This window comes from Erythrolamprus reginae, chromosome 3 (assembly GCF_031021105.1).
Source record: "Erythrolamprus reginae isolate rEryReg1 chromosome 3, rEryReg1.hap1, whole genome shotgun sequence".
Lineage (NCBI taxonomy): Eukaryota > Metazoa > Chordata > Lepidosauria > Squamata > Dipsadidae > Erythrolamprus > Erythrolamprus reginae.
In genome coordinates this window covers 251,714,292-251,736,070 of record NC_091952.1, presented here as the reverse complement: position 1 = coordinate 251,736,070, position 21,779 = coordinate 251,714,292, and the positions used below count along the sequence as shown (strand labels likewise).

The following is a 21,779-nucleotide window of genomic DNA, read 5'->3' as shown; positions in this document are numbered from 1 at the left end:
TTCCCCTCTTCTTCCGAACTTTTTCCATCTTACGAACCCGCTGCCACCGCCGAGAAGCCCCACCGCCCAGCTGTCGCTTTTTTAAACAGACGGGGGGCTTCTCAGCGTCTTCCTGAACCCGAACGCCAAACCCGAACTTTTGCCGAACTTCCGGGTTCAGCATTGGGAGAACGCTGAGAAGCGCCCGGCTGTTTCAAAAGGTGACAGCCGGGAGGCGGCATTTTTTGGCATTTTTTTTCTTTCACGCATTAATTCATTTTACATTGTTTCCTATGGGAAACAGTGTTTCGTCTTACGAACTTTTCACCTTACGAACCTCCCCCGGGAACCAATTAGATTCGTAAGACGAGGTATTACTGTGTTTAGTAACCCTTCACTGGATGAGACCATCACTAAAACTGCTCTGCAGTTGAGGTCCCTTTTACAGAGCTATGGCTCAAGGGAAATAGCAGCAGAAATTTTGAGTTGTTCAGAGAATGGGTAAATACCACCTCTTCCTGGCCCTGATCCCATCTATTCTCTGCCTTAAGAATCCCAGCTGATCGGGAGCAAATGGGATTTTGTAGTAACCTTTCCCTGGAGTGGGAGTGGGGTGGGAATGGAGATTTTATAGTATCCCTCCCCTTCTATGTGCACAAACCCACACCCACTAAGCCCACAGTACCAGCAGTAACAAAAATTTGAATCCCACTAAAGTATATCACAAAGAGAGTAACTGCTACTGGATCAACAAGATACCCTTTTGAAGAGATACAACTGAAATTATACTTTAAGCTATTATCTAATGTCTAGGGTTCCATCTCCTTGAAGACATAGATCAAGAATTCTGAAGTCATGTTTTGGAGAGAATTGTCCAGGCTGAGTTTTTTATTTTTATTTTAGTTTTAAATAATTTTTATTATAATACAAAGATTAAAAAAGAGCAGATATATAGTATTTTACATATTACATCATTTCAGAGTATAATTATTATTTGTATGGTTGTTGTGCTTAAACTCTAAGATACTTTATACAGAACTTCCCCTAGTTCCCTCTCCCTCCCCGTTGAACTGTTGACCTAACAGTTCCATTTTTTCCCTTTTGATATCAATATGCAGCTTATGGCATCAGCGGTTGTCACACATTTGTTCTATCGTACAATTAATCTAAAGTCAGATTGGATTGATCTTGATTTTGTATCTCGGAATGATTTAAAGAACATCTTGTTTATTTACTACCATAATTGTTTTTTTTTTTGTTTTTTTCCCTTGTCTCTACTCAGTCATAACATTTTTTCCAGATTTCATAATATTTTGATTCTTCTTTATTTTTGAGTTTTTGGGTTAATCTGTCCATTTCATCTGACTTGGGAGGTTCCAAGATGCTGGTGAAAGGCCATTTGTCTTCAGGATGCTAGACTTTGACCAAGAGACATCTCATCAAGCAACATCATCTCACAGATGAGAAAAAAATATTCCATTTATTCAAATTTTCTATGCATTGAAACAATATCTAACAAATGTGAGAGATATTTTCAGGCTTTTTTTTTGGGATGGAAATGTTTTGTACATTTAAGATGCCACATTAGAGCCAAAGAATTACCAAATAAATTCATATATCTCATAGCTAGGAGAGGTGCCTTGAATAAACCAAAGAGCTATCCACTTAAGCAGATAAAATCAAGGTTTTACTTGAGGCCCCTGTCCTTGTCACATCTCTCAACTGAAAATCAGCAAACCAATACAGCAAATAATGACATTGGTACATAAAATTGAAAAACCTCGAGGTTCGACTACTGTAACGGTCTCTACATGGGGCTACCTTTGAAAAGTGTTCGGAAACTTCAGATCGTGCAGAATGCAGCTGCGAGAGCAGTCCTGGGCTTCCCCAGGTATGCCCATGTTACACTAACACTCCGCGGTCTACATTGGTTGCCAATCAATTTCCGGTCACAATTCAAAGTGTTGGTTATGACCTATAAAGCCCTTCATGGCATTGGACCAGAATATCTCCGAGACCGCCTTCTGCTGCATGAATCCCAGCGACCGATTAGGTCCCACAGAGTGGGCCTTCTCCGGGTCCCGTCAACTAAGCAATGTCCCATCAACTAAGCAATGTCGGGGCCGCCCAGAGCCTTCTCTGTGGCGGCCCCGACTCTCTGGAACCAGCTCCCTCCAGAGATTAGAACTGCCCCTACCCTCCTTGCCTTTCGTAAACTCCTCAAAACCCACCTTTGTCATCAGGCATGGGGGAACTGAGATATTTCCCCTGGGCCTATGTTATGTATGGTATGTTTGTATGTATGTCTCCTTAATAATGGGTTTTTAAAAATATTTTAAATTGTAAATTATTAGATTTGATTATTAGATTATTAGAACTGTTTTATTGTGTTGTGAGCCGCCCCAAGTCTACAGAGAGGGGCGGCATACAAATCGAATAAATAAAAAAATAAAAATAATAAAAGGAAAAATGTGTTTGCCCTAGCACAAGGACAGAAGCACCAGCCTGAAGATGACGAGTGGGACTTCGTTGAAACGTCGCCAGAAATCTCTGAATCCTACACGGGAAGAAACCCGAATATGCCAAGACCTTCATATCTGTACCCATGAAAATCTACGAAAACACACACACACAAACACACAAACATATATATTCAATACCCCACTGCATTTTCCCCCAACCCCATCCAGGCCCACCCCTGTATATAATGTATAGGTATAGATATAGGTATGGGTATATACTGTATAAGATTAGACCTCTTTTAATTGTTTAAATGTTAAAACAAAGAGGAGAAGCTCCTGAAAGCTTTCTATTTTCTATGCTTTTTTATCAGATAAGAAAATCCCATGTATAAATAATGTTAGGCATGTAGGATGTGTTTTCTTTTATGTATCTTTTTATTGCACAGTGCAGAAAAATATAAAAAAATGATTCTAAAAAAACAAGCAATAAAATTGAGGGAAAAAGAAAAAAGTAAGGGAGTGAGAGAGTGAAAGGATGAAAGGGAAGGAAGGAAGAAGAAAAAGAAAGAAAGAAAGAAAGAAAGAAAGAAAGAAAGAAAGAAAGAAAGAAAGAAAGAAAGAAAAGAAAATACTGTATAGTCTTTAATAGACAATGTAGCAATTTCAACAACACTGCAGAATAGGTTCTTCATAAAATAAATACGATTTTAAAACTATACCAGCAGTTGGCCAGCAGATGGTTCATGAGCTTCATAAATATAATTGCTAAAGGACAAGGGGATTTCAGCTTTTTTATTAAATAGAGGCAGGTTTGACACACACATACACACACACACAAACAACTGTTGCTTTTCATGGATCTAATGTCTCTCAGGCACGTCCTCTGCTCAAAGGTTTGTTGTGTTGTGTGAAGGCATCAAAGTGAGGACTCTGGAATGTGAATGGGATATATCTTTGGATTACTCTTGAGGCTGTACTTGAGTTTAAGAAATAAATTCAGAGGTTGAGATATTTTCCAATCAAGAAACAGGACCACCTGTTCCTCTTTTCAGCTAAATGAGTGACTCCCTTGTTGGCAAGGAGCCTCATTGAGTCTCTTTCCTCTGCTTTCCAACTCTACTCCTTGTCACCAAAGGACTTGGAGGACCCATTTCACCATCTCATTACTATAGTGTTCTGAGGGTGCCTGTTTTTGATGAATCTTTAGTGATTTTTGCCTTTCGTAAGCTCCTCAAAACCCACCTCTGCCGTCAGGCATGGGGGAACTGAGATATTCTCTCCCCCTAGGCTTCTACAATTTATGCATGGTATGTTTGTATGTATGATTGGTTTTATAACAAGGGTTTTTAGCTGTTTGAATATTAGATTTTTACATGCTGTTATTATCACTGTTGTTAGCCGCCCCGAGTCCACGGAGAGGGGGGCATACTAATCCAATAAATAAAATAAAATAAAATAAAATAAAATAAAATAAAATAAAATAAAATAAAATAAAATAAAATAAAATGAAATGAAATGAAATGAAATGAAATGAAATGAAATGAAATGAAATAATGAAATGAAATGAAATGAAATAAAATAAAATAAAATAAAATAAAATAAAATAAAATAAAATAAAATAAAATAAAATAAAATAAAATAAAATAAAATAAAATAAAATAAAATAAAATAAAATAAAATAAAATAAAATAAAATAAAATAAAATAAAATAAAATAAAATAAAACAAAACAAAACAAAACAAAACAAAACAAAACAAAACAAAACAAAATAAAATAAAATAAAATAATAAATATCATTGTCTTGGTGCCTCCTGAGATTGAAATTCCACTGGTTCAGCAGTAACAGCTTCTTCAAAGCCCTAGTGAGTCCTGCACCATGGAACCAATGCACCATTTTGTAGCCATGTTTGTAATTTGGGGATATTTTATGATTCTGAATGACCTTTGACACTCCTTTTGAAAATGGTTAAAGTGACAGATTAGATTCATAAATAGAACTTAGCACTTAGACTTATACAGTTTACCTCTGTATAGTCCTCTCTAAGCGGTTTATAGAGTCAGCATATTATCCCCAACAATCTGGATCCATATTTTACTGACCTCAGAAAGATGAAAAGCTGAATCAACCTTGAACTAATGGGACTTGAACCCTTGAATTAGTCTGCAATACTGCAGTCTAAACACTGGCACATAAAGCTGTTATGTTGCCCTGCTAAACAAGGAACCACCTGTGGGTGCTACAGGAAACATAGCATGCTGCTCCTGAAGCACTTTAGCACCAACTAGTATTTATCACTCATTACCACTCCCACCTTTCACCTAAGACCACTAATACAAGAGTCTTTTCACAGTTTAAGTGTGTGCATCCATTGCATGTATGTAGTCAATGAAGCAGTGGAAGTGATGTGCCGGTGTCTGGAGGCTGTTGGGGCCTGGATGGGTGTCAACAGACTCCAACTCAACCCTGATAGGACGGAGTGGCTGTGGGTCTTGCCTCCCAAGGACAATTCCATCTGTCCATCCATTACCCTGGGGAGGGATTATTGACCCCCTAAGAGATGGTCCACAACTTGGGTATCCTACTCAATCCACAGCTCACATTAGAGAAACATCTTTCAGCTGTGGCAAGGGGGGCGTTTGCCCAGGTTCGCCTGGTGCACCAGTTGCGGCCCTATCTGGAGCGGGAGTCACTGCTCACAGTCACTCATGCTCTCATCACCTCGAGGTTCGACTACTGTAACGCTCTCTACATGGGGCTACCTTTGAAAAGTGTTCGGAAACTTCAGATCGTGCAGAATGCAGCTGCGAGAGCAGTCATGGGCTTTCCTAAGTACGCCCATGTTACTCCAACACTCCGCAGTCTTCACTGGTTGCCGATCAATTTCCGGTCACAATTCAAAGTGTTGGTTATGACCTATAAAGCCCTTCATGGCACCGGACCAGGTTATCTGTGAGACTGCCTTCTGCCGCACGAATCCCAGCGGCTGGTTAGGTCCCACAGAGTTGGTCTTCTCCAGGTCCCGTTGACTAAACAATGTCGTCTGGCGGGTCCCAGGGGAAGAGCCTTCTCTGTGGTGGCTCCAACCCTCTGGAATCAACTCCCCCCAGAGATTAGGACTGCCCCCACCCTCCTTGCCTTTTGTAAACTCCTTAAAACCCACCTGTGTCATCAGGCTTGGGGGAACTGAGACATCCCCCCCTTGCCTATGTAATTTTGTGCATGATATGACTGTGTGAATGTATTTTATCTATTGGGGTGTTTTTTTTACACTTTTTAATGTAAAACTGTTATTCTAGATTTTAATTATTAGATTTGTTACCATGTATTGTTTTTATCACTGTTGTGAGCTGCCCCGAGTCTACGGAGAGTAGTACAGTGGTACCTCAAGATACGAACCCCTCGTCTTACGAACAACTCGTGATACGAACCCGGGGTTCAGAAAAATTTTGCCTCTTCTTACGAACTTTTTTCGAGTTACAAACCGGCGTTCGGAGACTGCTGGGAAGCCGCGCGGCTGTTTTAAAAGGTGACAGCCGGGCGGCGGGGCTTCCCAACAGCCTCCCGAACACCAGTTCGTAACTCGAAAAAAGGTCGTAAGAAGAAGCAAATTTTTTCTGAACCCCGGGTTCGGTTCGGGAGGTTGCTGGGAAGCCCCCCAGCCTGACTGTCACCTTTTAAAACAGCCGTGCGGCTTCCTAGCTGTCTCTGAACGCCGAACGCGGAAGTTCAGGTTTGGCGTTCGGCTTCGGGAGACAGCTGGGAAGCCGCGCGGCTGTTTTAAAAGGTCACAGCCGGGCTGGGGGGCTTCCCAGCACCCCCCCGAACCCCGAACTTTTGCCGAACTTCTGGGTTCGGGGTTCGGGAGGTTGCTGGGAAGCCCCCCAGGCCGGCTGTCACCTTTTGAAACAGCCGCGCGGCTTCCCAGCAGTCGCGGAACGCCGAACGCGGAAGTTCGGGTTTGGCATTCGGCTTCGGGAAGCTGCTGGGAAGCCGCGCGGCTGTTTTAAAAGGTGACAGCCGGCCTGGAGGGCTTCCCAGCAACCTCCCGAACCCTGAACTTTTGCCAAACTTCCGGGTTCGGGATTCGGGAGGTTGCTGGGACGCCCCCCAGCCCGGCTGTCACCTTTTAAAATAGCCGCGCGGCTTCCCAGCAGTCGCCGAACGCCGTTTTTTTGCGGGGGTTTTTTTTGGTTGCACGGATTAATTGACTTTACATTGTTTCCTATGAGAAACAATGTTTCGTCTTACGAACCTTTCGTTTTACGAACCTTCCCCTGGAACCAATTAGGTTCGTAAGACGAGGTATGACTGTATTATTCTTGTATCAAGAGGACCTGCTCATGGTCACTCCTGACCTCCAAGCTGGACTACAACAATATCCTGGGGGTGGACAAAGAAAATGGAAACACTTGACTTTTTGGCATCATAATGTTTGGACATGTTCAAATCAATCAAAACTTGACATATTTTAATGTTGTTGTTTTTAAATTCTGTTGTTTGATATGTTTTTTTAAAAACTACCTTTTTTTAACAGAAATTTAAGGAAATTTGTTATAACCTTCTAGAAATGGCAGACCTCTCAGACTTTCAAAGAGGCCAAATTGTTGGTGCTCGAATGGCAGGCGCTAGTGTAACAGAAGGTGCCCGAATGTTTGGCGTTTCAAGAGGTCATGTCTCAAAAGTAATGACTGCTTTTGAAAGAGAAGGGAAAACGTCCTCAGCTAAGCACAGGTCTGGTAGAAAGTTGAAGTTGTCTGAGAGAGACCGTCAGACTCTAAAGCGAATGGTTAGAGTGGATCGCAAGACCACCGCTCCTAAAATCACTGCAGAACCCAGTTTCCACAAAAACTGTTCGAAAGGAGCTTCACAAATTTGGATTCAAAATCTGGAGGTCTTAAGCATAAAACGTATCAGGAAAGACTTAATGAACTCAATCTGTATAGTCTGGAGAACAGAAGGAAAAGGGGGGACATGATCGAAACATTTAAATATGTTAAAGGGTCAAATAAGGTTCAGGAGGGAAGTGTTTTTAATAGCAAAGTGAACACAAAAACAAGGGGACACAATCTGAAGTTAGTTGGGGGAAAAATCAAAAGCAATGTGAGAAAATATTATTTCACTGAAAGAGTAGTAGATCCTTGGAACAAACTTCCAGCAGATGTGGTTGGTAAATCCACAGTAACTGAATTTAAACATGCCTGGGATAAACATATCCATTGTAAGATAAAATACAGGAAATAGTATAAGGGTAAACTAGACGGACCATGAGGTCTTTTTCTGCCATCAGTCTGCTATGTTTCTATGTTTCTATGGATTTTCAAGGTGTTTCCATTTCTTTGTCCACCCCCTATATCTTAGATGAGACTGCTCTTGAAGAGTAATTGAAAGCTTCAACTGGGCCATGACACTGATGAGCCATTTCAGCCATTGTTATATTTCGAATGGTCTTCCATGCTCCTTCTGAGATAAATGTTTACATACAAAGCTGAAGTGACAGTTTGGGCTCTTAAAGCTCTCCTGTTGCTCTGCCATTTAACAGGCTGCAGTTGTGGTGCTGCAGGAAGCATAGGCAATAGATAGAAGAAATTAATCACTGATCTATGTTATCTTTTCCTGCCTTCACAAGATATACCAGAACTCAAAAATGCTGGATGAACTGATAAGAAATGCCTGCTAGATGTCTTTTCTTTGATAGTCACTAAATTGAAATGATTTTTTTTTTTTGCGAGTTTAGGAAAGATGATCTGGTCCTTTTATTTGGGATTCCCAAAGTGATCAACTCTGGAAAAAATAAAATGGATTTGAATAACACTAAGGGCAATTTAGGAAATAAACTTGTTTTATATTTATAGAAACATAGAAGACTGACGGCAGAAAAAGACATCATGGTCCATCTAGTCTGCCCTTATACTATTTTCTGATTTTATCTTAGGATGGATATATGTTTATCCCAGGCATGTTTAAATTCAGTTACTGTGGATTTACCAACCACATCTGCTGGAAGTTTGTTCCAAGGATCTACTACTCTTTCAATGAAATAATATTTTCTCATGTTGCTTTTGATCTTTCCCCCAACTAACTTCAGATTGTGTCCCCTTGTTCTTGTGTTCACTTTCCTATTAAAACACTTCCCTCCTGAGCCTTATTTAACCCTTTAACATATTTAAATGTTTCGATCATGTCCCCACTTTTCCTTCTGTCCTCCAGACTATACAGATTGAGTTCATGAAGTCTTTCCTGATACGTTTTATGCTTAAGACCTTCCACCATTCTTGTAGCCCGTCTTTGGACCCGTTCAATTTTGTCAATATCTTTTTGTAGGTGAGGTCTCCAGAACTGAACACAGTACTCCAAATGTGGTCTCACCAGCGCTCTATATAAGGGGATCACAATCTCCCTCTTCCTGCTTGTTATACCTCTAGCTATGCAGCCAAGCATCCTACTTGCTTTTCCTACCGCCAAACTTTAAATCCAAACTTTAAACTTTATTCCAAACTTTAAGCATGGCACATCTAATAAGAAGATTTTTAAACTGTACATTAATGTTTAATTTATTTTACCATAAATTACCCTGTGAACCAAATCTCAATTCACGACCTTAAAACTCCTATCGTTTTTAGTATTATGGTATCTTCAAGTACTTCCTCATCTTGTGTGTGATTATACTTTATATTGCAAAAATCAGATATGCATTTGACACAAGTTTTTTTTTTTTGCTGCTAAGAAAGTTTGCAGTTAGGAGGTCCATCTCAATTCCTCTTTCTCTGAAGAAGGAACCTACTGCATGAAGTGGAGGCCAAGGGGAGTCATTGAAAAAGACCTCATCCTTATATTCCAAAAAAGACCTGCTGATCCTGTTTGGAGATTCTTAGCATCATCAGGTAATGCTTTGGGTTTTGTAACTGTTACTTTCAAAGAGCACCTTTTTGAGATGAGAGTAGGACTTGGGGACCATCAGGATGGGATCAACTAATCCCACAGGATTCTCTGACCAAGAATGGATCTCAGTTCAGCAGCAATTATTTTTCCCATTTTTTTTACATTAGTCTTCTTCTGTCTGATTCCAACAAATCTTAATATGTGTAATTTAGGAGGTCTATTCTCGTTCGAATAGAATAGAATAGAATGGAGTGGAGTGGTGTAGAGTGGAATAGAATATCATTCTTTATTGGCCAAGTGTGATTGGAAATACAAGAAAATATGTGTTTAGTGCATATGCTCTCACAGTACATAAAAGAAAATATACATTTATCAAGAATCGTGAGGTTTAACACTTAATAATTGTCATAGGGGTCAAATAAGCAATCAGTAAACAATCAATATTAATATAAATTGTAGGGATACAAGAAACAAGTTACAGTCATACAGTCTTAAGTGGGAGGAGATGGGTGATAGGAATGATGAGAAAAACTAGCAGCGATAGTAAGTCAGCCATAGTGAATAGTTTTACAATGGTGAGATAATTATTTGTTTAGCAGTGTATTAATTGCCTTTTTCTTCATCTTCTTGTGCCGTATGCATCATTGGATGTTGGCGATCATGTTGGAGATTCTTTTGTTATAGTTATTGCATGGTTGGTCTTCTGAATGGATAAGGGGAGTGGGTCAAACTATCTCAGAAGGACCCTCTCTAGTTTTTCTAGAAAGTAAAAGTAAAGCAAGGGAAAAGAGCTTTCAGATTTGAAAGATTATGTTCCTGCAAACTCACAATAAATATAATATTAGTACAGTGGTACCTCTACTTAAGAACTTAATTCGTTCTCTGATCAGGTTCTTAAGTAGAAAAGTTTGTAAGAAGAAGCAATTTTTCTCATAGGAATCAATGCAAGAGCAAATAATGTGTGCAATTGGGGAAACAACAGGGAGGATAGAGGCCCTGTTTCCTCACAGGAGATTCCTAGAGAGGCCCCATGGAGGCTTCTCCCCACCTTTTCCAGCCCTGTTTCCTCCCAGGACATTCCTAGATAGGCCCCACATAAGCTTCTCCCTGCCTTTTCCAGTTACAGTTTTGGAGACTTGGGTTTGTAAGTGGAAAATGGTTCTTGAACACTTGGTTCTTATCTAGAAAAGTTCGTAAGTAGAGGCTTTCTTTCATGTCTTGGGCTTTTTGTTTGGAGTACCTGCTGATATTAATATTGCTGATCAAGTGAAGGTGAAAAAGTTGAAGGTGAAAAAGTTGCAGAATGCACAAAAGAAAATGATTATACATTGAGAGAAAGTCCATGCACGTTTTGCTTGCTCATGCTTGTTTAAGGTATCAGTAGAATGGATTTCCTTAGCTTGGGAAAAAGAAAATATTTTCTAAATAAAAATAAATTTCACATCCAAATTAATCTGCTTTTCAGCCAGATTTTGTTTTTTAGGTTGTTCCTTCTTCCAAATTAAGTGCCCATATTTAAGTACTTCTTGCGCAAATTAAGTGTGTGAACAGTTTAAATTGAAATATTCAGAGAAGACTATTCAGCAAGTTCTCTGAGTTTGTTTACTATAAAACTTTGTGGCTTGGGCCACATAAATTATCTGTTCCAATTGTCATTGCTTCCATTGACCGACAACAGGAACCTCATCTGATTGTTAGATTTTGATAGAGAATTGCTTGTCTCCCCTGGATATTCTCCTATCCTTAATGGATCAGGAGTAAAGGTAGCACTTGAATGGTGGTAATTGTTATTTTCAAATACCTTTCCAGTTCTTTACTTCAGAATAGGATTTGTGGGATTATTAAGATGGTATAGTTAACACCACAGAACTCTATGGCTAAATATAAAATCTTGAGAAGGTGACTGGTGTAATGTCACACAGCTGATTTTAGTGTCTGAGGTGGAAAATGTATTGATTGATAAAATATCACAAGAGCCTACAAGACTTTTGCCAGACCCATCCTTGACTACTGCTCATCTGTCTGGAACCCATACCACATCTCAGACATCAACATCCTTGAAAACGTCCAAAGATATTTCACCAGAAGTGCCCTTCACTCCTCCACTCAAAACAGAATATCCGCCCCGAGTCTGCGGAGAGGGGCGGCATGCAAATCTAATAAATAAATAAATAAATAATAAATAAACAGAATATCCTACAAAAATAGACTAACAATCCTGGGTCTAGAAAGCCTAGAACTATGGCGCCTAAAACACGATTTAAGTATTGCCCACAAGATCATATGCTGCAATGTCCTACCGGTCAATGACTACTTCAGCTTCAACCGCAACAACACAAGAGCACGCAACAGATTCAAACTTAATACGAACCGCTTCAAACTTGACTGTAAAAAATATGACTTTAGCAATCAAGTTGTCGAAGTGTGGAACTCATTACCGGACTCAATAGTGTCAACCCCTAACCCCCAACATTTCTCCCTTAGACTATCCACAATTGACCTCTCCAGGTTCCTAAGAGGCCAGTAAGGGGCGTACATAAGTGCACTAGTGTGTCTTTCGTCCCCTGTCCAATTATCTTTCCTTTATCTAATATATCATATATATATTTTCTTCCTTTCATATATCTTTTCTTCTATTTTTGCTTTTATCCTTATATATATTACTTCATGTTTATTTTCTTCCTATGTATTTGTGTATTGGACAAATGAATGAATGAATAAATAAATAAAAAAATAAAAAAATAAATAAATAAATAAAATATACAGGTGTGCTGAAATGGACAGATTGATAATAGAATTGAAAGGACAAATGAGTTGGATAAAATTTAGACGAAATGCTACAACTGGATGGGAAGAATAAGGGAAAAACAGCGTGACAATGTTGAAAATGCTAAGAATGGAAAGATATGATATATTGTAAATAAATATGTGAATTGCAAGGTATGAAATTTGGAAGTAGATTTTTGAAAAAAATGTTATTTATTATTTATTTATTTATTCATTGGACTTGTTTGCCGCCCCTTTCCATGGACTTTAGGTGCCTCACAACATATAGCAAAAATACAACAGTATATTTTATCCAATTAATATACTAAAAGGTTCTTAAAATTCTAACTTAAAACATTTATTTTCATTCATTCAGCAATCACACTAACAACCTTCATTGAACAGGGGAAGGTCCTGAAAGCTAAACAATGCAATTAAGCTTCTTCCACACAATTTAAAAAATAGACACATTTTGTGGATAGTGGAAGCAACTATCCCATTAACGAGATATATTTTGATTGATTTTATTGTATTTTTTATTGTTCATTTTTCTGAGTTGTGCAGGGAATACGAGTCAGGTAGCATTCTAGTTTAATAAATTATAGTTATAGTCATTTGGCCAGATGTTTAGATTGGAGTTGGTGGTTTTAGATAGCTGCCCAGTTCTTCCCAAAGACCCAGGACAGACAGATGTGATGGCTTGATGGTGTTAAAAGAATTGTTGCAATGTGCAGGTTTTCCTAAGTAAACCTGTCTTTTGCAATTGACTGATGGTGATTTTGTCAATGTTGATGGTGTTTTAAGGAAGCTTTAAACGTTTTGGGGCTACATTCAAGGGCACCTATTACTTTTGGTAATAACTTCATTATATTATTACTTTCTTTTCTGTCATTTCTTCAATTAGTCCTGCAGTTGCTAGACATGACTGCTTAGCCAAACGTTTTGAGTCCTACTTGGCACCAGATGTTGTGAAACTCCAACATTCTATTTGATGCGAGTGACAACGTGTCTGTTATGGGTTTCTGTAAAGTTATGCCTCATTTTATTGTTTAAAGAAGAGACCCTCTTCATCTACTGATGTTATTATTCTTGTTGTTATTGTTAGACATGACAATATGATAATTATGGAGGAATGATTGAACCCATTCTTCTTTCTTTTCTCCTAATAGGAACTTCCATTCAAAAAATCAGAGATTATTGCTGCATTACAAAAGTCTCTTGGTGGATTTCATCCTGAAGTAATAGAGCACATTATTCCGAGGATACAGTACTTCTATCAATTATTTAGATTCAGCACAAAAATATGTCTTCTTTTGTTCTCACAATCGTAATCATCTGCTGCATTGGAATCCCACTAAATGGAATTGTTATCTGGCTACTTGGCTTCCAGATTAAGAGAAACCCTTTCACCATATTGATCCTTAATTTAGCTATTGCTGATTTTGGATATCTTGTATTTTTGGCCATATATTCCATTTGTTTTTTAATAGGATATAAGTCATCACGTGAAATTCCCCTTTTAAGCATACTGTTTTTCATGAACATGATGTATACGACCAGTCTCTTTCTTCTGACAGCCATCAGCATTGACCGATGTGTGTGTGTCCTTTTCCCAATCTGGCATCGCTGTTCCCGGCCAAAACATTTGTCCTCAGCTGTCTGTACTGTCCTCTGGATCTTCTCTGTCCTCTTGGTTGGAATTCAGAATATCATGGGATATGTGTTTCAATATGGTATCTGGCTGCATCTCCATTTCCTTGTGTCTTCTGTGCTTAGCCTTCCATTGATTACAATATCTAGTTTGATCCTATTTTTCAAAATATGTCCTAAACCTAAACAGATCAAACGTGGACGAATATTACTGATGATCTTAATTACTCTTCTTTGTTTTCTTATTCTTACTCTGCCATTACATATCTATGTGTTCATTAACCTTTCTGATTCAATTTATTGGAGGCAATTTCATGGATTGAACAACTACTTAATTTTGGGTGCTTCCTTAAACAGCAGTGTTAACCCAATAATCTATTATCTAGTTGGGAGAAAGAAACGAGCTCAGACCAGACAGAGCATCAAGGTCGTTTTTCAAAGAGTCTTCAGGGAAGATGAAGGTCCTGAAAGCCCAGAAAATGCTACAAACAGAGTTTCAACCCCTCTGTAAAAATGTAGTTTTAACTTGCCTCTAATCTTGGATATTGCTTTTCTACAAAAATGTCTTTCTTGCTACAAGAATTAAATGTAATTATCTTTTGTATCTCTCAAAAAACTATGTTGTCAGAGTTCATCGGGAAGATTGTGAGATCTCACTGCTGGATGAGATATTCCGAGGGTGAGTTATGCACAGGGGCAGTTACCATCAGCATGCTGATGACACTCAGCTATACATCTCCACCCCATGTCGACTCAGTGAAGAAGTGGAAGTACTGTGGATGCGATGTGCCGGTGCCTGGAGGCTGTTGGGGTCTGGATGGGTGTCAACAGACTCAAACTCAAACCGGATAAGACGGAGTGGCTGTGGGTTTTGCCTCCCAAGGACAATTCCATCTGTTCGTCCATCACCCGGGGGGGGGGGGGAAATCACTGACCCCCCTCAGACAGGGTCCGCAACTTGGGCGTATCCTCAATCTACAGCTCACATTAGAGAACCATCTTTCAGCTGTGGCGAGGGAGACGTTTGCCCAGGTTTGCCTGGTGCACCAGTTGCGGCCCTATTTGGACTGGGAGTCACTGCTCACAGTCACTCATGCCCTCATCACCTCGAGGCTCGACTACTGTAACGCTCTCTACATGGGGCTACCTTTGAAGAGTGTTCGGAAACTTCAGATCGTGCAGAATGCAGCTTCCCTAAATATGCCCATGTTACACCAACACTCCGCAGTCTGCATTGGTTGCCGATCAGTTTCTGGTCACAATTCAAAGTGTTCGTTATGACCTATAAAGCCCTTCATGGCATCGGACCAGAATATTTCTGGGACCGCCTTCTGCCGCACGAATCCCAGCGACCAGTTAGGTCCCAGAGAGTTGGCGTTCTCCAGGTCCCGTCGACTAAACAATGTCGTTTGGCAGAGCCCAGGGGAAGAGCCTTCTCTGTGGCTGCCCCGGCCCTCTGGAACCAACTCCCCCCAGAGATCAGAATTGCCCCCACCCTCCTCGTCTTTCGTAAGCTCCTTAAAACCCACCTCTGTTGTCAGGCATGGAGGAATTGATATACACCTTCCCCCTAGGCCTATACAATTTATGCATGGTATGTTTGTGTGTATGTTTGGTTTTTAATAAGGTTTTTTAGTAATTTAAGTATTAGATTTGTTATATGCTGTTTTTTATTATTGTTGTTAGCCGCCCCGAATCTACGGAGAGGGGCAGCATACAAATCTAATAAGTAAGTAAGTAAGTAAGTAAGTAAGTAAGTAAGTAAGTAAGTAAGTAAGTAAGTAAGTAAGTAAAAAAATAAATAAAGTAAGTGCCAGTGTCTGGAGGCTGTTAGCATCTGGATGGGTTTTAATAAAAAAATAAATAAATAGTGGGAAGATGAGGCAAGCAAGAATTTTCCCTCCACTGCTATAAACTAGCTAAGTAGAACCATGCCAGAAAGATATCAGAACGATGGGACCATCGCTAAAACTGTTTTGCAGTTGAGGTCCCTTATACAGAGCTATAGCTCAGGGGTAATAAACAGAGTTGGAACTCACCTTTGCTACTAAATCAGACGTTAATTTCAGCAGGTTCTGATCAGTTCTGGAGAACTGCCAGTGGAAATGTTGAGTAGTTCAGAGAATGGGTAAATACCACTTCTGACTGGCTCTGTCCCCATCTATTCTCTACCTCCTAAATCCCCGCTGATCGGGAGGAAATGGGGATTATGCAGTAACCTTCCCCTGGAATGGGAGTGGGGTGGGAATGGAGATTTTATAGTATCCCTCCCCTTCTATGTGCACAAACCCACACCCACTAAGCCCACAGTACCAGCAGTAACAAAAATTTGAATCCCACTACTGTATATCATGAAGAGAGTAACTGCTACTGGATCAATAGGATACTCTTTTGAGGAGATACAACTGAAATTATACTTTAAGCTATTATCTAATGTCTAGGGTTCCATCTCCTTGATGACATTGCTTTTGGCTCCTGAGTAGAAGTGTTAAAGACATAGATCAAGAATTCTGAAGTCATGTTCTGGAGAGAATTGTCCAGGCTGGTGAAAGGCCATTTGTCTTCAGGATGCTAAACTTTGACCAAGAGACATCTCATCAAGCAACATCATCTCACCGATGAGAAAAAAATATTCCATTTATTCAAATTTTCTATGCATTGAAACAATATCTAACAAATGTGAGAGATATTTTCAGGCTTTTGTACATTTAAGATGCCACATTAGAGCCAAAGAATTACCATTTAAATTCATATATCTCATAGCTAGGAAAGGTGCCTGGAATAAACCAAAGAGCTATCAACTGAAGCAGATAATATCAAGGTTTTACTTGATGTCCCTGTCCTTGTCACATCTCTCAATTGAAAATCAGCAAACCAATACAGCAAATAATGACATTGGTACATAAAATTGGAAAGGAAAAATGTGTTTGCCTTAGCACAAGGACAGAAGCACCAGCCTGAAGATGACGAGTGGGACCTCATTGAAACGTCGCCAGAAATCTCTGAATCCTACACGAGAGGAAACACAAATATGCCAAGACCTTCATACCTGTACCCGTGATAATCTACAAAAACACACACACACAAACACACACGCATATATATTCAATACCCCACTGCATTTTCCCCCAACCCCATCCAGGCAGTAGCCCACCCCTGTATATAATGTATAGGTATAGATATAGGTATGGGTATATACTGTAAAAGAGTAGACCTCTTTTAATTGTTTAAATGTTAAAACAAAGAGGAGAAGCTCCTGAAAGCTTTCTATTTTCTATGTTTTTTTTATGAGATAAGAAAATGCCATGTATAAATAATGTTAGGCATGTAGGATGTGATTTCTTTTATGTATATTTTTATTGCATGGTGCAGAAAAATATAAAAAAGTGATTCTAAAAAAACAACCAATGAAATTGAGAGAAAAAGAAAAAAGTAAGAGAGTGAGAGAGTGAAAGGGAGAAAGGGAAGGAAGGAAGAAGAAAAAGAAAGAAAGAAAAGAAAAGAAAATATAGTCTTTAATAGACAATGTAGCAATTTCAACAACACTGCAGAATAGGTTCTTCATGAAATAAATATGATTTTAAAACTATACCAACAATTGGCCAGCAGATGGTTCATGAGCTTCATAAATATAATTGCTAAGGGACAAGAGGATTTCAGCTTTTTTTATTAAATAGAGGCAGGTTTGACACACACACACAAAAAACAAACAAACAAACCCCCAACTGTTGCTTTTCATGGATCTAATGTCTCTCAGGCACGTCCTCTGCTCAAAGCTTTGTTGTGTTGTGTGAAGGCATCAAAGTGAGGACTCTGGAACAGTGTTCCCTCTATTTTTGGGGGGGAGGGGGGGCGGAAAAGTATAGTGTCTGGGTGGCAGTCCCTTCGGGACTGGGCGGCACTCTTTCCCTCTCACTCTTTCCCTCTCGGCTTCTGGGCAGGTTTGAAAAACTCTGAGTTGATGATGATTTTTAAGTGAGCCATTGCTCACTGCTCAGCTTAGAGGGAACTATGCAATGGAATGTGAATGGGATATATCTTTGGGTTACTCTTGAAGCTGTACTTGAGTTTAAGAAATAAATTGAGATATTTTCCAAACAGGAAACAGGAGCCACCTGTTCCTCTTTTCAGCTAAATGAGTGACTCCCTTGTTGGCAAGGAGCCTCATTGAGTCTCTTTCCTCTTCTTTCCAACTCTACTCCTTGTCACCAAAGGACTTGTAGGACCCATTTCACCATCTTACTACTATAGTGTTCTGAGGGTGCCTGTTTTTGATGAATCTTTAGTGATCTTTGACTTTCGTAAGCTCCTCAAAACCCACCTCTGCCGTCAGGCATGGGGGAACTGAGATATTCTCTCCCCCTAGGCTTCTACAATTTATGCATGGTATGTTTGTATGTATGATTGGTTTTATAACAAGGGTTTTTAGCTGTTTTAGTACAGTATTGGATTTTTACATGCTGTTTTTATCACTGTTGTTAGCCGCCCCGAGTCCACGGAGAGGGGCGGCATAAAAATCCAATAAATAAGTAAGTAAGTAAGTAAGTAAGTAAGTAAGTAAGTAAGTAAGTAAGTAAGTAAGTAAGTAAGTAAACAAACAAACAAACAAACAAACAAACAAACAAATAAATAAATAAATATCATTGTCTTGGTGCCTCCTGAGATTGAAATTCCACTGGTTCAGCAGTAACAGCTTCTTCAAAGCCCTAGTGAGTCCTGCACCATGGAACCAATGCACCATTTTGTAGCCATGTTTGTAATTTGGGGATATTTTATGATTTTGAATGACCTTTGACACTCCTTTTGAAAATGGTTAAAGTGACAGATTAGATTCATAAATAGAACTTAGCACTTAGACTTATATACTTCTCCATAGTCCTCTCTAAGCAGTTTATAGAGTCAGCATATTGTCCCCAACAATCTGGATCGACATTTTACTGACCTCAGAGAGATGAAAAGCTGAATCAACCTTGAACCAATGGGACTTGAACTCTTAAATTAGTCTGCAATACTGCAGTCTAAACACTGGCTCATAAAGCTGTTATGTTGCCCTGCTAATCAAGGAAACGCCTGTGGATGTTACAGGAAACATAGCATGCTGCTCCTGAAGCACTTTAGCACCAGTTCTAGTACTAGCATTTATAAAAACATAGAAACATAGAAGTCTGACGGCAGAAAAAGACCTCATGGTCCATCTAGTCTGCCCTTATACTCTTTTCTGTATTTTATCTTAGGATGGATCTATGTTTATCCCAGGCATGTTTAAATTCAGTTACTGTGGATTTACCAACCACGTCTGCTGGAAGTTTGTTCCAAGGATCTACTACTCTTTCATTAAAATAATATTTTCTCTGTTGCTTTTGATCTTTCCCCCAACTAACTTCAGATTGTGTCCCCTTGTTCTTGTGTTCACTTTCCTATTAAAAACACTTCTCTCCTGAACCTTATTTAACCCTTTAACATATTTAAATGTTTCGATCATGTCTTTTTCTGCCGTCAGTCTTCACAAATTTGGATTCAAAATCTGGAGGTTTTAAGCATAAAACGTATCAGGAAAGACTTCATGAACTCAATCTGTATAGTCTGGGGGACAGAAGGAAAAGGGGGGACATGATCGAAACATTTAAATATGTTAATGGGTTAAATAAGGTTCAGGAGGGAAGTGTTTTTAATAGGAAAGTGAACACAAGAACAAGGGGACACAATCTGAAGTTAGTTGGGGGAAAGATCAAAAGCAATGTGAGAAAATATTATTTCACTGAAAGAGTAGTAGATCCTTGGAACAAACTTCCAGCAGACGTGGTTGGTAAATCCACAGTAACTGAATTTAAACATGCCTGGGATAAACATATATCCACTGTAAGATAAAATACAGGAAATAGTATAAGGGCAGACTAGATGGACCATGAGGTCTTTTTCTGCCGTCAGTCTTCTATGTTTCTATGGATTTTCAAGGTGTTTCCATTTCTTTGTCCAACCCACTGTATCTTAGATGAGACTACTCTTGAAGAGTAATTGAAAGCTTCAACTGGGCCATGACACTGATGAGCCAATAGTCAGCCATTTTGTACTTTTCAGCCATTGTTATATTTTGAATGGTTTTCCATGCTCCTTCTGAGAAAAATGTTTACATACAAAGCTGAAGTGACAGGTTGGGCTCCCAAAACTATCCTGTTGCTCTGCCATTTAACAGGCTGCAGTTGTGGTGCTGCAGGAAGCATAGGCAATTCATAGAAGAAATTAATCACTGATCTATGTTATCTTTTCCTGCCTTCACAAGATATACCAGAACTCAAAAATGCTGGATGAACTGATAAGAAATGCCTGCTAGATGTCTTTTCTTTGATAGTCACTAAATTGAAATGATTTTTTATTTTTTTGCGAGTATAGGAAAGATGATCTGGTCCTTTTATTTGGGATTCCCAAAGTGACCAACTCTGGAAAAAATAAAATGGATTTGAACAACACTAAGGGCAATTTAGGAAATAAACTTGTTTTATATTCATTCCAAACTTTAAGCATGGCACATCTAATAAAAAGATTTTTAAACTGTACATTAACTTTTAATTTATTTTACCATAAATTACCCTGTGAACCAAATCTCAATTCACGACCTTAAACATTTAAATATAACTATTTATACAAATAGATGGTAATTTGGGGAAGTCACAATTATATACGAAGCTGGACCTGTTGAACTGATATTAAAATTGGAAAAAATATATTGTACCGTCAGAGAGAAAGATAAATCACAACAAAAAAATGAATGAAATGAGTGTGTGGAAATTTTGGGATTTGAATAATTACTATTACCTTCTTCACTATATGAGATATTAATTTGAAACAATATATAAAGCACTTAATATTAATTCATATTTTACTATAAATATAGGTAAATGTGGAATTTTTAGGGGGCATTTAGTTATGAGAAAAATAGGGACCGGAGTAGCAAGAGGGAAGGAAAGGTGACCACAACTTTCTCTTTCTCCTCCTCCTTCCGGGGTTCATTGAGTTCATGTATCAAGCTCACGGAGAGGGGCGGCATACAAATCCAATAAATAATAATAATAATAATAATAATAATAATAATAATAATAATAATAATATTATTATTATTATTATTATTATTATTATTATTATTATTATTATACGACCTTAAAACTCCTATCGTTTTTGATATTATGGTATCTTCAAATACTTCCTCATCCTGTATGTGATTAATACTTTAAATTGCAAAAATCAGATATGCATTTGACACAAGTTGTTTTTTTGCTGCTATGAAAGCTTGCAGCTAGGAGGTCCATCTCAATTCCTCTTTCTCTGAAGAAGGAACCTACTGCATCAAGTGGAAGCCAAGGGGAGTCATTGAAAAAGATCTCATCCTTATATTCCAAAAAAAGACATGCTGGTCCTGTTTGGAGATTCTTAGCATCATCAGGTAATGCTTTGGGTTTTGTAACTGTTATTTTCAAAGAACACCTTTTGAGACGGTTGGCCATTGGCTTATGCATTTTGTTTCAACATCTTTCAGTGCAAATTGGGTGATCTGGGGTGGAGCTCCAAATTTTGCTACCAGATCTGCATTCCTGACTGTTCCCAAAGGAGCCCATCACTGATTTACTTCTGGTAATAACTTTTTTATTTTATTACTTTCTTTTATGTCATTTCTTCAATTAGTCCTGTAGTACATGACTGCTTAGCCAACAGTTTTGAGTCCTCTAATCTTCTTGGCACCAGATGTCGAGAAACTACAACATTCTACTTGATGTGAGTGACAGCTTGTCTGTTATGGGTTTCTGCAAATTATGCATTACTTTATTGTTTATAGAAGAGACCCTCTTCTTATAATTGTTGTTGTTGTTGTTGTTATAGGACCTAGTAATGATAATATGATAATTATGGAGGAACGATTGAATCTGCACTTCTTTCTTTTCTTCTAATAGGAACTTCCATTCAAAAATCAGAGATTATTGCTGCATTACAAAAATCTCTTGGTGGATTTCAGTGTGAGATACTAGAGCAGAGTATTCTGAGTATCCAGC

The 21,779-nt window shown here is 38.7% G+C and overlaps 1 protein-coding gene across 1 annotated transcript in view; it reads left to right on the top strand.

The window, feature by feature from the left end:
• Positions 1-14,282, top strand: part of LOC139166025 (proto-oncogene Mas-like) — a 38,672-nt gene extending 24,390 nt beyond the window's left edge. The window contains exon 2 of the mRNA XM_070749285.1: positions 13,257-14,282. Within this exon, the coding sequence (XP_070605386.1) occupies positions 13,391-14,248 (858 nt within the window). The 5' untranslated portion in view covers positions 13,257-13,390 and the 3' untranslated portion in view covers positions 14,249-14,282. The remainder of the gene's footprint in view (positions 1-13,256) is intronic.
• Positions 14,283-21,779: the final 7,497 nt, after the last annotated feature.